Here is a 13,393-nt window from a genome sequence, read left to right as displayed (position 1 = left end):
TATATTTAACACCATTATAAATGCTGGAGGCAAAACGGGGTTTGGGGTGGAGGTTGACAGCTCGCAACCCCCCATGTAATAACCTCACGACCCCTTGAGGGGTCCCGATCCCCAGTTTGAGAACCCCTGACCTAGACAGTCCCTGACAGGTGTTTGTCTAACTCAGGGGTGGGCAAACTTTTTGGCCTGAGGGCCACATTGGAGTATGGAAATTGTATGGCGGGCCATGAATGCTCACAAAATTAGGGGTAGGCTTGCGGGAGGGAGTGAGGGCTCCAGCTGGGGGTGCAGGCTCTGGGGTGGGACCAGAAATGAGGAGTTCAGGGTGCAGGAGGGGGCTCTGGGTTGGGGCGTGGGGGCGGGGGTGAGGGCTCTGGGCTGGGGATGAGTGGTTTGGAGTTAAGGAGGGGGCTCCAGGCTGGGACCGAGGGGTTCAGAGGGCGGGAGGGGGATCAGGGCTGGGGCAGGGGGTTGGAGTACGGGGGAGAGGTGTGAGGGCTCCAGCTGGGGGTGCGGGCTCTGGGGTAGGGCTGGGGATAAGGGGCTTGGGGTACAAGAGGGGGCTCTGGGCTGGGATAGAGGGGTTCGGAGTGTGGGAGGGAATCAGGGCTGTGGCAGGGAATTGGGGCGGCGGGGGGCCTCAGGGGTGGAGGCTCCGGGCAGCGATTACCACAAACAGCTCCCGGAAGCATGTCCCCTCTCCGGCTCTGAGGCGCGGCCAGGTGGCTCTGTGTGCTGCCCTGTCTGCAGACGTCACCCCTGCAGCTCCCTGAGCTGCCTGGCCACGCCTCCGTGTACTATGTAGTAGCTGGAGGGGGGTCATGCCAGCTGCTTCCTGGGAGCCGTGCACAGCAGGGTAAGCCCCCAACCCTACTCCCTGGCTGGAGCACCGGGAGTGGGGCAAATCCCTGACCCTGCTCCATGGTGGGAGCTGAGGGCCGGATTAAATGGTTTGACGGGCCAGATGTGGCCCGCGGGCCGTAGTTTGCCCACCCCTGGTCTAACTTGTTCTTTAAGACCTCCAGTGATGGTGATGTCCCAACCTTCCTTGGACACCTATTCTAGTGCTTAACTAACCTCAGAGTTAGATTGTCCTAATATTCAACCTAAATCTCCCTTGCTGCAGAGCAAGCCGATTACTTCTTGTCCTGTTTTCAGTGAACATGGAAAACAGTTGATCACCATCCTCTTTATAACAGCCATTAACATATTTGAAGACTTAGCAGGTGTCCTCCCCCCCACCCCCCGAGTCGTCTTTTCTCAAGACTAAACATGTCAGGTTTTTTTAACATTTCCTCACTGATCAGATTTTGGGGATTATTTATTATTTTTGTTGCTGTCTGCAGGACTCTCTCCAGTTTCTTCACATCTTTCCTAAAGTATGGTGCTCAGAACTGGACACAATACTCCAGCGGAGGGCCTCACCATTGTGGAGTAGAGTGGGACAGTTACTTCCCATTTCTTACATACAACATTTCTGTTATACATCCCAGAATGATATTAGCTTTTTTTACAGTTGCTTCACATTGTTGACTCATGTTCAGATTGTGATACGCTATAATTCCCAGATCCTTTCCAGCAGTATTACCACCTATCCAGTTATTCCCCATTTTGTAATAGTTTATTTGATTTTTTTCTTCCTAACTATAGTACTTCACACTTGTCTTTATTGAATTTCATCTTGTTGATTTCAGACCAGTTCATTAAGGTGGTCTTGAATTCTTATCCTGTTGTCCAAAATGCTGGCAACCCCTGCCAGTTTGGTGCCATCCGCAAATTTTATAAACATACTCTCCACTCCGTTATTCAGGTTACTAGAGAAAACACTGAATAATACCGAGAGTGCTAAAGGAATTGGCGGCTGTGATTGCAGAGCCATTGGCCATTATCTTTGAAAACTCGTGGCGAACGGGGGAAGTCCCAGATGACTGGAAAAATGCTAATGTAGTGCCAATCTTTAAAAAAGGGAAGAAGGAGGATCCTGGGAACTACAGGCCAGTCAGCCTCACCTCAGTCCCCGGAAAAATCGTGGAGCAGGTCCTCAAAGAATCAATCCTGAAACACTTACATGAGAGGAAAGTGATCAGGAACAGTCAGCATGGATTCACCAAGGGAAGGTCATGCCTGACTAATCTAATTGCCTTCTATGATGAGATTACTGGTTCTGTGGATGAAGGGAAAGCAGTGAATGTATTGTTTCTTGACTTTAGCAAAGCTTTTGACACGGTCTCCCACAGTATTCTTGTCAGCAAGTTAAAGAAGTATGGGCTGGATGAATGCATTATAAAGTGGGTAGAAAGTTGGCTAGATTGTCGGGCTCAACGGGTAGTGATCAATGGCTGCATGTCTAGTTGGCAGCCGGTGTCAAGTGGAGTGCCCCAGGGGTCGGTCCTGGGGCCGGTTTTGTTCAATATCTTCATAAATGATCTGGAGGATGGTGTGGATTGCACTCTCAGCAAATTTGCGGATGATACTAAACTAGGAGGAGTGGTAGATACGCTGGAGGGCAGGGATAGGATACAGAGGGCCCTAGACAAATTGGAGGATTGGGCCAAAAGAAATCTGATGAGGTTCAATAAGGATAAGTGCAGGGTCCTGCACTTAGGACGGAAGAACCCAATGCACAGCTACAGACTAGGGACCGAATGGCTAGGCAGCAGTTCAGCGGAAAAGGACCTAGGGGTGACAGTGGACGAGAAGCTGGATATGAGTCAGCAGTGTGCCCTTGTTGCCAAGAAGGCCAATGGCATTTTGGGATGTATAAGTAGGGGCATAACGAGCAGATCGAGGGACGTAATCGTCCCCCTCTATTCGACATTGGTGAGGCCTCATCTGGAGTAGTGTGTCCAGTTTTGGGCCCCACACTACAAGAAGGATGTGGATAAATTGGAGAGAGTCCAGCGAAGGGCAACAAGAATGATTAGGGGTCTGGAACACATGAGTTATGAGGAGAGGCTGAGGGAACTGGTATTGTTTAGTCTGCAGAAGAGAAGAATGAGGGGGGATTTGATAGCTGCTTTCAACTACCTGAGAGGTGGTTCCAGAGAGGATGGTTCTAGACTATTCTCAGTGATAGAAGAGGACAGGAAAAGGAGTAATGGTCTCAAGTTGCAGTGGGGGAGGTTTAGGTTGGATATTAGGAAAAGCTTTTTCACTAGGAGGGTGGTGAAACACTGGAATGCGTTACCTAGGGAGGTGGTAGAATCTCCTTCCTTAGAAGTTTTTAAGGTCAGGCTTGACAAAGCCCTGGCTGGGATGATTTAATTGGGGATTGGTCCTGCTTTGAGCAGGGGGTTGGACTAGATGACCTCCTGAGGTCCCTTCCAACCCTGATATTCTATGATTCTATGATTCTATGAATACCAACCCAGGACAGATTCGTACAGGACCCCAGTGGATATATTCCCCCAGTTTGATGGCGAACCATTGATAACTGCTCTTTAAGTACAGTCTAGTTTTGCACCCATCTTACAGTGATTTCATCTAGACCACATTTCATCTAGATTGCTTATGAGAATGTTATGTGGGACTGTGTCAAAAGCCTTACTAAAATCAAGATCGATCATGCCTACATTTTCCTCCCTATCCACTATGCCAGTAACCCTGGCAAAGAAGGAAATTCAGGTCATATGGCACAATTTGTTCTTGACAAGTCAATGTTGGCTGTTAATTATAACTCTGTTATATCCTCTAAGCGTTACAAATTGATTGTTTAATGATTTATTACAGCATCTTTCCAGGTATCAAAGCTAGGCTGAGTGGTCTAAAATCCTCCGGGTGCTCTCTATTCCCCCTTTTAAGGTAAATATTATGTTGGCCCTTCTCCAGTCCTCTGGAACTTCATTCGTCCTTCATGAGTTCTGAAAGATATCTGCTAATGGTTCTGAGATTGCTTCAGCTAGTTCCTTTAATACCTTAGCATAAGGTGTATTTTGGCTTTCAAAGAATTTACTCTGCATTTTGTGTTTTGCCATCTTACTTTTCCTGTTTTCCAACAGATGTCTGGGTAGTTAATGTCCCCCATTGTTAACAGGTCTCATGTTTTGGATATTTCTGTTGTTTTTAAAGCCCTCCTCCCTAGGTTGGTGAGTCGGTGTGTGAAGATGCTTTTCCCTTTTTTGGTTAGGCAGACCCCCATCTCTTCCCAGAATGAAGACATCTTTTTCAAACAGACCAATCAGTAAAGCATTTTGTAGTATCTGTCCCTTCCAAGACAGATTCATATTTGGTGTCCTGCTTGACAAAGATATGAGTTGCCTTACTGGATCAGATCAATGGTTGACCTAGTCCAGTATCCTGTTACCAAAAATTACCATCACTAGCTGCTTAAAAAGGAGGTTCAAGAAACCTTGTAGAAGGCAGTTATGGGATGTCCTCCCAGAAAGTTTCCTCCTAATCTCCAATAGTTAGAGGTTGACATAAACCCTGCAGTATGAATTTATATCCTTTCCAAAGCTTTTGTTTATTTTTAATATTTTTATTATAACTAGATATTCTTATTTATATAAATTTTGAATCCCTTTTTGACTCCTGCCAGATTATTGGCCTCAATCTTATCTTGCGGCAATGAGGTCCCCAGGCTAATTGTGTGTTGTTTGAAATAGGATTTCTTTATATCAGTTTTGAATTGATCACCTTTCAGTTTTCTTTAATGTCCCCTTGTTCTAGTATTATGAAGCTGGGTGAATAGAAGTTCCTAATCTACCTCTCTATACCGTTCATTGTTTTGTAGACTTTTATCTGTTTCCTCTTAGATAAGCAATGCCAATCTTTTAAATCTCTCATCATATGAGAGTTTTTCCATGTCCCTTATCATTCTTGTCACCTGTCTGTTTATTACTTCTTATCCTGCTATATCCTTTTTATAAGTACTAGTAAGATAACAACGGACATAGGTATAACAAGATCCAATCGCTGGAAGTTGCATCTAGACAAATTCAGACTGGAAATAAGGTACATTTTTAACAATGAGGGTAATTAACTATTGGAATAACTTATCGAGAATTGTGGTAAAGTCTCTATCACTGGCAATTTTGAAAATAAGGTTGGGTGATTTCTAAAAGGTCTGCTCTGATGCAAACAGGAATTAATTCAGGAAAGTTCTGTGGCCTGTGTTATATAGGAGATCAGAATAGATGATCACAGTGGTTCCTTCTGGCCTTAGAATCTGTGAATCTATGAATGTTTAGAAAGTCTACCCTCTGCATCTCATATTTATTACAGTTGCCTTTCTAGTGGCTATAACATCAGTCAGAAGGATTTTGGAGAATTACAAACTTATAAGCGATTCATAGATATTAAGGTCAGAAGGGACCATTATGATCATCTAATCTGACCTCCTGCACAACGCAGGCCACAGAATCTCACCCACCCACTCCCACGAAAAACCTCTCACCTATGTCTGAGCTATTGAAGTCCTCAAATTGTGGTTTAAAGACTTCAAGGAGCAGAGAATCCTCCAGCAAGTGACCCGTGCCCCATGCTGCAGAGGAAGGTGAAAAACCCCCAGGACCTCTTCCAATCTGCCCTGGAGGAAAATTCCTTCCCGACCCCAAATATGGCGATCAGCTAAACCCTGAGCATATGGGCAAGATTCACCAGCCAGATACCCAAGAAAGAATTTTCTGTAGTAACTCAGATCCCACCCCATCTAACATCCCATCACAGGCCATTGGGCCTATTTACCATGAATAGTTAAAGATCAGTTAATTGCCAAAATCCTGTTATCCCATCATACCATCTCCTCCATAAACTTATTGAGTCTAATATTAAAGCCAGATAGGTCTTTTGCCCCCACTGCTTCCCTTGGAAGGCTATTCCAAAACTTCACTCCTCTGATGGTTAGAAACCATCATCTAATTTCAAGTCTAAACTTCCCAATGACCAGTTTATATCTATTTGTTCTTGTGTCCACATTGGTACTGAGCTTAAGTAATTCCTCTCCCTCTCCGGTATTTATCCCTCTGATATATTTATAGAGAGCAATCATATCTCCCCTCAACCTTCTTTTAGTTAGCTAAACAAACCAAGCTCCTTGAGTCTCCTTTCATAAGACAGGTTTTCCATTCCTCGGATCATCTGAGTAGCCCTTCTCTGTACCTGTTCCAGTTTGAATTCATCCTTCTTAAACATGGGAGACCAGAACTGCACACAGCATTCCAGGTAAGGTCTCACCAGTGCCTTGTATAACGGTACTAACACCTCCTTATCTCTACTGGAAACACCTCGCCTGATGCATCCCAAGACCGCATTAGGTTTTTTCACGGCCATATCACATTGGCGGCTCATAGTCATCCTGTGGTCAACCAATACTCCAAGGTCCTTCTCCTCTTCCATTACTTCTAATTGATGCATCCCCAGCTTATAACTAAAATTCTTGTTATTAATCCCTAAATGCATGACCTTACACTTCTCACTATTAAATTTCATCTTATTACTATTACTCCAGTTTACAAGGTCATCCAAATCTTCCTGTATGATATCCTGGTCTCTCTCTAAATTGGCAATATCTCCCAGCTTTGTATCGTCCGGAAACTTCATTAGCACACTCCCATTTTTTGTGCCGAGGTCAGTAATAAAAAGATTAAATAAGATTGGTCCCAAAACTGATCCCTGAGGAATTCCGCAGGTAACCTTCCTCCAGCCTGACAGTTCACTTTTCAGTAGGACCCGCTCTAGTCTCCCTGTTAACCAATTTCTTATCCACCTTTCAATTTTCATATTGATCCCCATCTTTTCCAATTTAACTAATAATTTCCCATGTGGCACTGTAGCAAACGCCTTACTGAAATCGAGGTAAATTAGATCCACTGCGTTTCCTTTGTCTTAAAAATCTGTTACTTTCTCAAAGAAGGAGATCAGGTTGGTTTGGCACGATCTACTTTTTGTAAAAGCATATTGTATTTTGTCCCATTTACCATTGACCTCAATGTCCTTAACTACTTTCTCCTTCAAAAGTTTTTCCAAGACCTTGCATACTACAGATGTCAAACTAACAGGCCTGTAGTTAACTGGATCACTTTTTTCCCTTTCATAAAAATAGGAACTATGTTAGCAATTCTCCAATCATACAGTACAACCCCTGAGTTTACAGATTCATTAAAAATTCTTGCTAATGGGCTTGCAATTTCGTGTGCCAATTCCTTTAATATTCTTGGATGAAGATTATCTGGGCCCCCCCGACTTAGTCCCATTAAGCTGTTCGAGTTTCGCTTCTACCTCAGATATGGTAATATCTGCCTCCATATCCTCATTCCCATTTGTCATGGTACCATTATCCCTAAGATCCTCATTAGCCTCATTAAAGACTGAGGCAAAGTATTTGTTTAGATATTGGGCCATGCCTAGATTATCCTTAACCTCCACACCATCCTCAGTGTTTTGCGGTCCGACTTCTTTCTTTGTTTTCTTCTTATTTATATGGCTATAGAACCTTTTACTATTGGTTTTAATTCCCTTTGCAAGGTCCAACTCTACTTGACTTTTAGCCTCTCTCACTTTATCCCTACATGTTCTGACTTCAATAAGGTAGCTTTCCTTGCTGATCTCTCCCATCTTCCACTCCCTGTATGCTTTCTGCTTTTTCTTAATCACCTCTCTAAGATGTTTGCTCATCCAGCTTGGTCTACAACTCCTGCCTATGAATTTTTTCCCCTTTCTTGGGATGCAGGCTTCCGATAGCTTGATTTAAAGTAATCCCAGTCCTTGTCTGCCTTTAGATCCATAAATTCTTCAGTCCAATCCACTTCCCTAACTAATTTCCTTAATTTTTGAAAGTCAGCCCTTTTGAAATCAAAAACCCTAGTTGCAGATTTATTTTTGTCAATCCTTCCGTTCAGTTTGAACTGAATTAGCTCATGATCACTCGAACCAAGATTGTCCCCTACAACCATTTCTTCGATGAGGTCCTCACTACTCACCAAAACCAAATCTAAAGTGGCATCCCCTCTAGTCGGTTCAGCAACTACTTGATGAAGGAATCCAGCACCAATCACATCTAGGAACATCTGAGCCCTATTATTATTACTAGCACTCGTCCTCCAGTCTGTATCTGGGAAGTTAGTCTCCCATGATCATGCAGTTTCCATTAGTATTTACTTCATTAAAAACATTAAAGAGGGCTCTATCCATATCCAAATTAGATCTCAGCAGTCTATAGCACACCCCAAGCACTATCCCAGGGGAGGCTCTAGTAATTTTCTTCCCCAATGTAATTTTTGCCCAGACGGACTCTGTCTTATCCAGTCCATCGCTTCTTATTTCTTTACATTCTACCTCATCATTGATATATAATGCTACTCCACCACCTTTACCTTTATTTCTGTCTTTCCTAAACAGCACATACCCTTCAATATCCATAGTCCAATCATAAGATGTTAGTTTTCTTCCTAATAGCCATAAATATCTAGTGAATTTTCTAAAAAATGTAGTCCTATCAAGGAATGAAATTAAGAGTTAAGCAATAGTGAGCCAAAGGCATTCTCCTTTGGTTAAATTGTGTGTTTAGACTTCCTATGATTTGACCCAGGGCTCAAGTGCCAAGTGGAGATAGAATTCATTTTACTAGAGTGGTGACAGCATCTGTAATTTGTATTTGCCATGTGCCTAAAGCTGAGATTTGTAAATTTAAGTTACATTTTCATAAATTACTGTTCTCTCAATGCTAAGTCTAGATCAAATATTCAGTCAAAAGAGCAGTGTTCCAATCTCTGTTTAATTAGTAGAGTTCCTCAGCACTGTTCCTCCAGAGCAGTGGTTCCAAAACTTGTTCTGCCGCTTGTGCAGGGAAAGCCCCTGGCGGGCTGGCCGGTTTGTTTACCTGCCGCGTCCGCAGGTTCGGCCGATCGCTGCTCCCAGTGGCCGCGGTTTGCGGCTCCAGGCCAATGGGAGGTGCTGGAAGCGGCGTGGGCCGAGGGACATACTGGCCGCCGCTTCCAGCAGCTCCCATTGGCCTGGAGCAGCAAACCGGAGCCAGGGGGAGCCGCGATCGGCCGAACCTGTGGATGCTGCAGGTAAACAAACTGGCCCGGCCTGCCCCGCCAGGGACTTTCCCTGCACAAGCGGCAGAACAAGTTTGGGAACCACTGCTCCAGAGGATCGTAATTGCTTTCTAGCTTCCTAAAGTGAGGATCTTGTAGAAGCACTACCATGAAGGAGAAAAGAACGTGATTAATAGGAACGCTGATTCTCCAAATGTTTTGTTTCTGCAGGCGTGGTGCGCTCAGTACTTACTTCCTCCCATCTGCTTCAGAGTTTTAATAGCATTCCAGGAGGTAGAGTAGAATTGAGCAGTGTTTACAGACAGTGGAACTTCTATGTCCTCAGTTCAAGAATGCTGGATCTTAGATACAAGTGTCCCCTCATTGCCTTACTACTATAGAAGGATCCATGTCTATGTGACAGGGCACACAGTCCTAAAGTGTGGCTCCTTCATAGGGGCATTGAAGAATAGCTGATATCTGTTAAATGCTAGTAAGTCATAGTATTAAGGAAGTGTCAGTGTGTGGTTAAAATGAAATGAAGACCTTTAAGAATGATGCAAAATGCCTTGGCAGAATGGTGCCTGGTCCCCTTTAAATATTTCCAAATGTGTATATGGAAGGTTGCAGTGTGATGGTGTGGAATGGTACTTTGGGACTTCAAACGTAGGCTTCCAGGACACCGATTAAGGAGTAATGGGATGTATGATGTCTCTTGTGGGAAAAGAGATGTAGGTGTGTGTGTCTTGTCATACAAAGCTAGTTGGGTTTTATTTAATTTTTTTTTAAATAAACACCAAAAGAACTCTTTTAATATGTTTGAATGCACAGCACGTACTGATATAGAAATCTCATAGCAATGATCTGGAGTCATACATACAGCTTCTCATTTGCATTTCTTTGCGCTAAAGAATTCTCAGTAATCAAGAGACTAGGGAGGGGTTGAAACCTCTTCTTTCTTACCTACCCTTCTCAGTTACAGACTTTGAGAGAAGTAGAGTAGCAGCAACACAACCAGGCATCATCCAAGAGGCTCTGGATGGGGAGAAAAGACACAAAGCTCTTTCATCCTTCTCTAGCTGTTGGAAAGAAGGTACCAGAAACTGAAATGAAATCTGGAGCCCTAAAGTAGGGAACAAGAAGATCACTGTGTTAGAAATACCGACATGTTCCCACTCTCCATACCTGGAGGAGTTCAGGGCTAGGCTTCTCATTAGGACCTCTCTGATGAGGCCTTTCTGTCCTTGGTATCTACCTTTTAGCTATGAGGAGAGGGTGGGCATGGAGAGAGAGTGGAACTGTTCTTTGAACTGCCTTTGGCCAGATTGGGGGCATCAGTTGCCATGCTCAGCAGTGAGGGGAAAGAGATAAAAACCTTCCTCAGTCAGGGTTAGAGGACAAAGTGGAACTCCACCAGAGCAAGCAAACTGGGAGCTGGAGAGAAAAGATGTTGCAGCTGTCTGTAATTATTCAAAAAGAAAGGGGCAGAGAGTGGAAAATACCACCCTCCCCCCAGCCAGGAGGAGAGGAAAGAGTGAGTAGAGCTTCTACATGCACAAACTCTCTCTCTCTCTCTCTCATTCTTACCCTTTCAATCTCTCTCACTCTCACTTCAGCAGCCAGGAGGGAGGAGGGACAGAAGCTTTCAACCCCACCCAAGAGCCAGCAGTCTTTTTGAAGATCCAAGGGAACTGGTGCAAAGGATTCTGGGATGTGGGATGGTGAGTCACAAGAAGAAAAAGGTTGAGAAATTTCCCTCCAAAAAGCATCTGTCCTTGTTTATTTTAGCTTAAAAAAGCTGGCTCTGATTTGTGAGGTTAGGGATTTTTTAGTTTGGGATCACAGTTTGCAGGGGATTCACTGACAACTGGGGAACAAATGATCATTAATTTCTTTTGTAAACATGGAATGCTTCCGGTCCTTTTTAAAACATTCTGTGTACAGAGCAGATCACGGTTTTGTGTCCATGTAGTGTGAGTAATTTTAAAATAGTTAAATATTCTGTTAGCCACAGAGCCAGTGGCATATAACAAAGCTTTGTTCCGAAAATGTTCCAGTTACAGACAAATACTAAGCATATTTAGCAATTCACATTGTAAATACATATACCATGGAAAACATAACTACAAGGGAATTGAATTCTCACAGGATTAATATTTAAGACTTTCACTTGTAGGGGACTGGTTTAGACCCAGAACAGGTCTGTACTAACTGAAAGCTGTTACCACTTTGACTTAAGTGAAAGTCGTGTTGTGGTCTCATTCTAGTTGCTGTAAATGCCACCATTGGGAAGGCTAGCTTTTGTAATGGCATTTAAACATTCTCCAGCACCTTTAAAGTCTGAGGGTTCTTGTGCCAGCAAAGACGCTGTCATATGTGGTATATTCATGGGCAGACTTCACAGCTCCCCAAGCTCCTTTGTCTGATGTTGGATCCCTTCTTCAACAGCAGAAATTGTCTTGTATCTAGGACATTTATTCAGCACTTCAGCACAGTCAAATTCAAACTATAGTTAAATTTGTTTAATTGAAGAAAATAAACACATAAACAGAGACATTGTTTAGCGTTAATCTGAGCTAGTCGTGGTCTCTGAAAAGCTGCGGTATCAGGTGCTTTGAGACTTGAAATCAAATGTTAAAGATTGATAGCTTTAGACCTTCTCCTTTTACAAGCAGTCCTGTTCTCCCAATCAGTGGCTCACTGCCTGTGAGTACTTATCAGCTCCCAAAGTTCAGCCATCCTCTGTCGTCTATACTTTATATAGAAATACTTTCTTTTTTCTTGGCAAAGTCAGATAGCAAAGTTTTCATAGGTGAACTGAGGCATGATGTCTCCCTTATTTATCTCCTTTTCAGTTTTTTTTCTCCATATTTGGTCACTTCAGAGGCCTCTCATCCATTTAGTAAAAGATGCCTTTTGAAGCTGTGTGAACTGTGATGCATTTAAAATTATCCCCACCCCTTTTTAGGGATGTTTGGCAAACATCTTAGTTAAAGCCAGTTTCTTTAGTAATCCAATGAAGTCTCCACCAAAAGGGATCTTCGTATACAGGAAGCCTGCAGGTTTTATGCAAGATTGCATTATAACAGCTTTCACATTGATAAAAATAGAACATTACAAGTCATAACGAAAGGTACAGTAATGGGTCATGACATTAATTAGCAGTCTTCTTGGCCGTCTCGGTAATCTAGACAGAGAGATGTCGAGGTTGAGGTACAGTGATACACAGTGATAACTTTGGGGATGAAGTGAGCTGTAGCTCACGAAAGCTCATGCTCAAATAAATTGGTTAGTCTCTAAGGTGCCACAAGTACTCCTTTTCTTTTTGCGAACTTTGGGGAAGCTTGCACTGCTTTTGCCTATGCTGTCTCTCGTCTGTGGATAAACTGGGAAATTCAGTTTTCAAGATGTTCGGTCCAGCGGCAAATATACACAGATACTTTAAAATGTAAGGATGGAGAGAACCATAAACAGCCTAACTCATGCTGGTGCTGTGCATGCAAACTCTGTCTTCAGCTGTTCTGCCCATGGCTTTTCTGCTTCAGTTGTGCCAATTACTCCGAGCTTTGAGACTTGCTAGACCTACCATGTATTTCCCCCTCAGCAATTGGCATTCAAGCTGCCTCTGCCGCCTCGGAGAATGCCACATCCTGTCTAAGTGCAAGATCTGTGCTGGCTTCAAAAGTAGCTCTTGCAAGCTGAGAGAGGATAGGCTGCAGCTCCTTCTCATGGAGTGTTCTCTGGGATCAGCTGGGTCTGAGGCTGCCCACCCCATACAATGGCTTCAGCCGTGCTGGAAACTTTGACCTCAGCAAGTAAAGAGAATGGGGCTGCTTTGGAATTGAAGCATTCTTTGAAAAAAAGGAGACTTCCTTTCCAGAGAGAGACTCCAGGGGAAAAAGGGGAAGTCACCTCCAAGGTCAGGAATTAGGACCCCAGGAGACGTCTTGTCTTGGTGTGAGTGCTGCTGAGACTTCCATGGGCCTGGTACCAATGAACCATTACCAGTCATGAGCTCACGCTCTGAAGAGTAATCTAGAAAACATGGATTTTCTCCAAAAGTGGTACCAGAAGAGAAGCCCTCTAAATGCAAGGACTCTATACCAGAGGTGGGCAAACTTTTTGGCCTTAGGGCTGCATCTAGATATGGAAATTGTATGGCAGGGCATGAATGCTCACAAAATTAACTATTCAGAGATATTCAAATAAACTCTATTTAATAAAGATACATTTTAGTGGTAATAAACATAAAACCTTACTTACTATTATAAATATACCATCATAACAACATATTACTATAATTAAACCAAACTTAACTCCTTTCCACACCCTCTTTGATTAATGTGAACAATGTAGCTGGTCACCCTTCTTTACAATGGCATCAAAGTCCTGTGTCATTTTTGTTGTGGAAATCC

At 43.5% G+C, this 13,393-nt stretch overlaps 1 protein-coding gene across 20 annotated transcripts in view; it reads left to right on the top strand.

Moving 5' to 3' along the window:
* Nucleotides 1–13,393, top strand: part of EIF4G3 (eukaryotic translation initiation factor 4 gamma 3) — a 449,900-nt gene that overhangs the window by 137,973 nt on the left and 298,534 nt on the right. For 13 of the 20 annotated variants that reach the window (XR_013348334.1, XM_077837080.1, XM_077837079.1 and 10 more), the window contains exon 4: nucleotides 10,595–10,699. The exons of the other annotated variants lie outside the window; for them this stretch is intronic. Coding sequence is in view for 12 of the 13 variants with exons in the window: in XM_077837090.1 (XP_077693216.1) it covers nucleotides 10,595–10,699 (105 nt within the window). In the remaining variant the exon portion in view is untranslated. The remainder of the gene's footprint in view (nucleotides 1–10,594; nucleotides 10,700–13,393) is intronic. 20 annotated transcript variants of the gene reach the window in all.

Source organism: Eretmochelys imbricata, chromosome 18 (assembly GCF_965152235.1).
Source record: "Eretmochelys imbricata isolate rEreImb1 chromosome 18, rEreImb1.hap1, whole genome shotgun sequence".
NCBI lineage: Eukaryota > Metazoa > Chordata > Testudines > Cheloniidae > Eretmochelys > Eretmochelys imbricata.
Note: the sequence above shows the minus strand (reverse complement) of the source record. Positions and strands in the feature narration are given on the sequence as shown.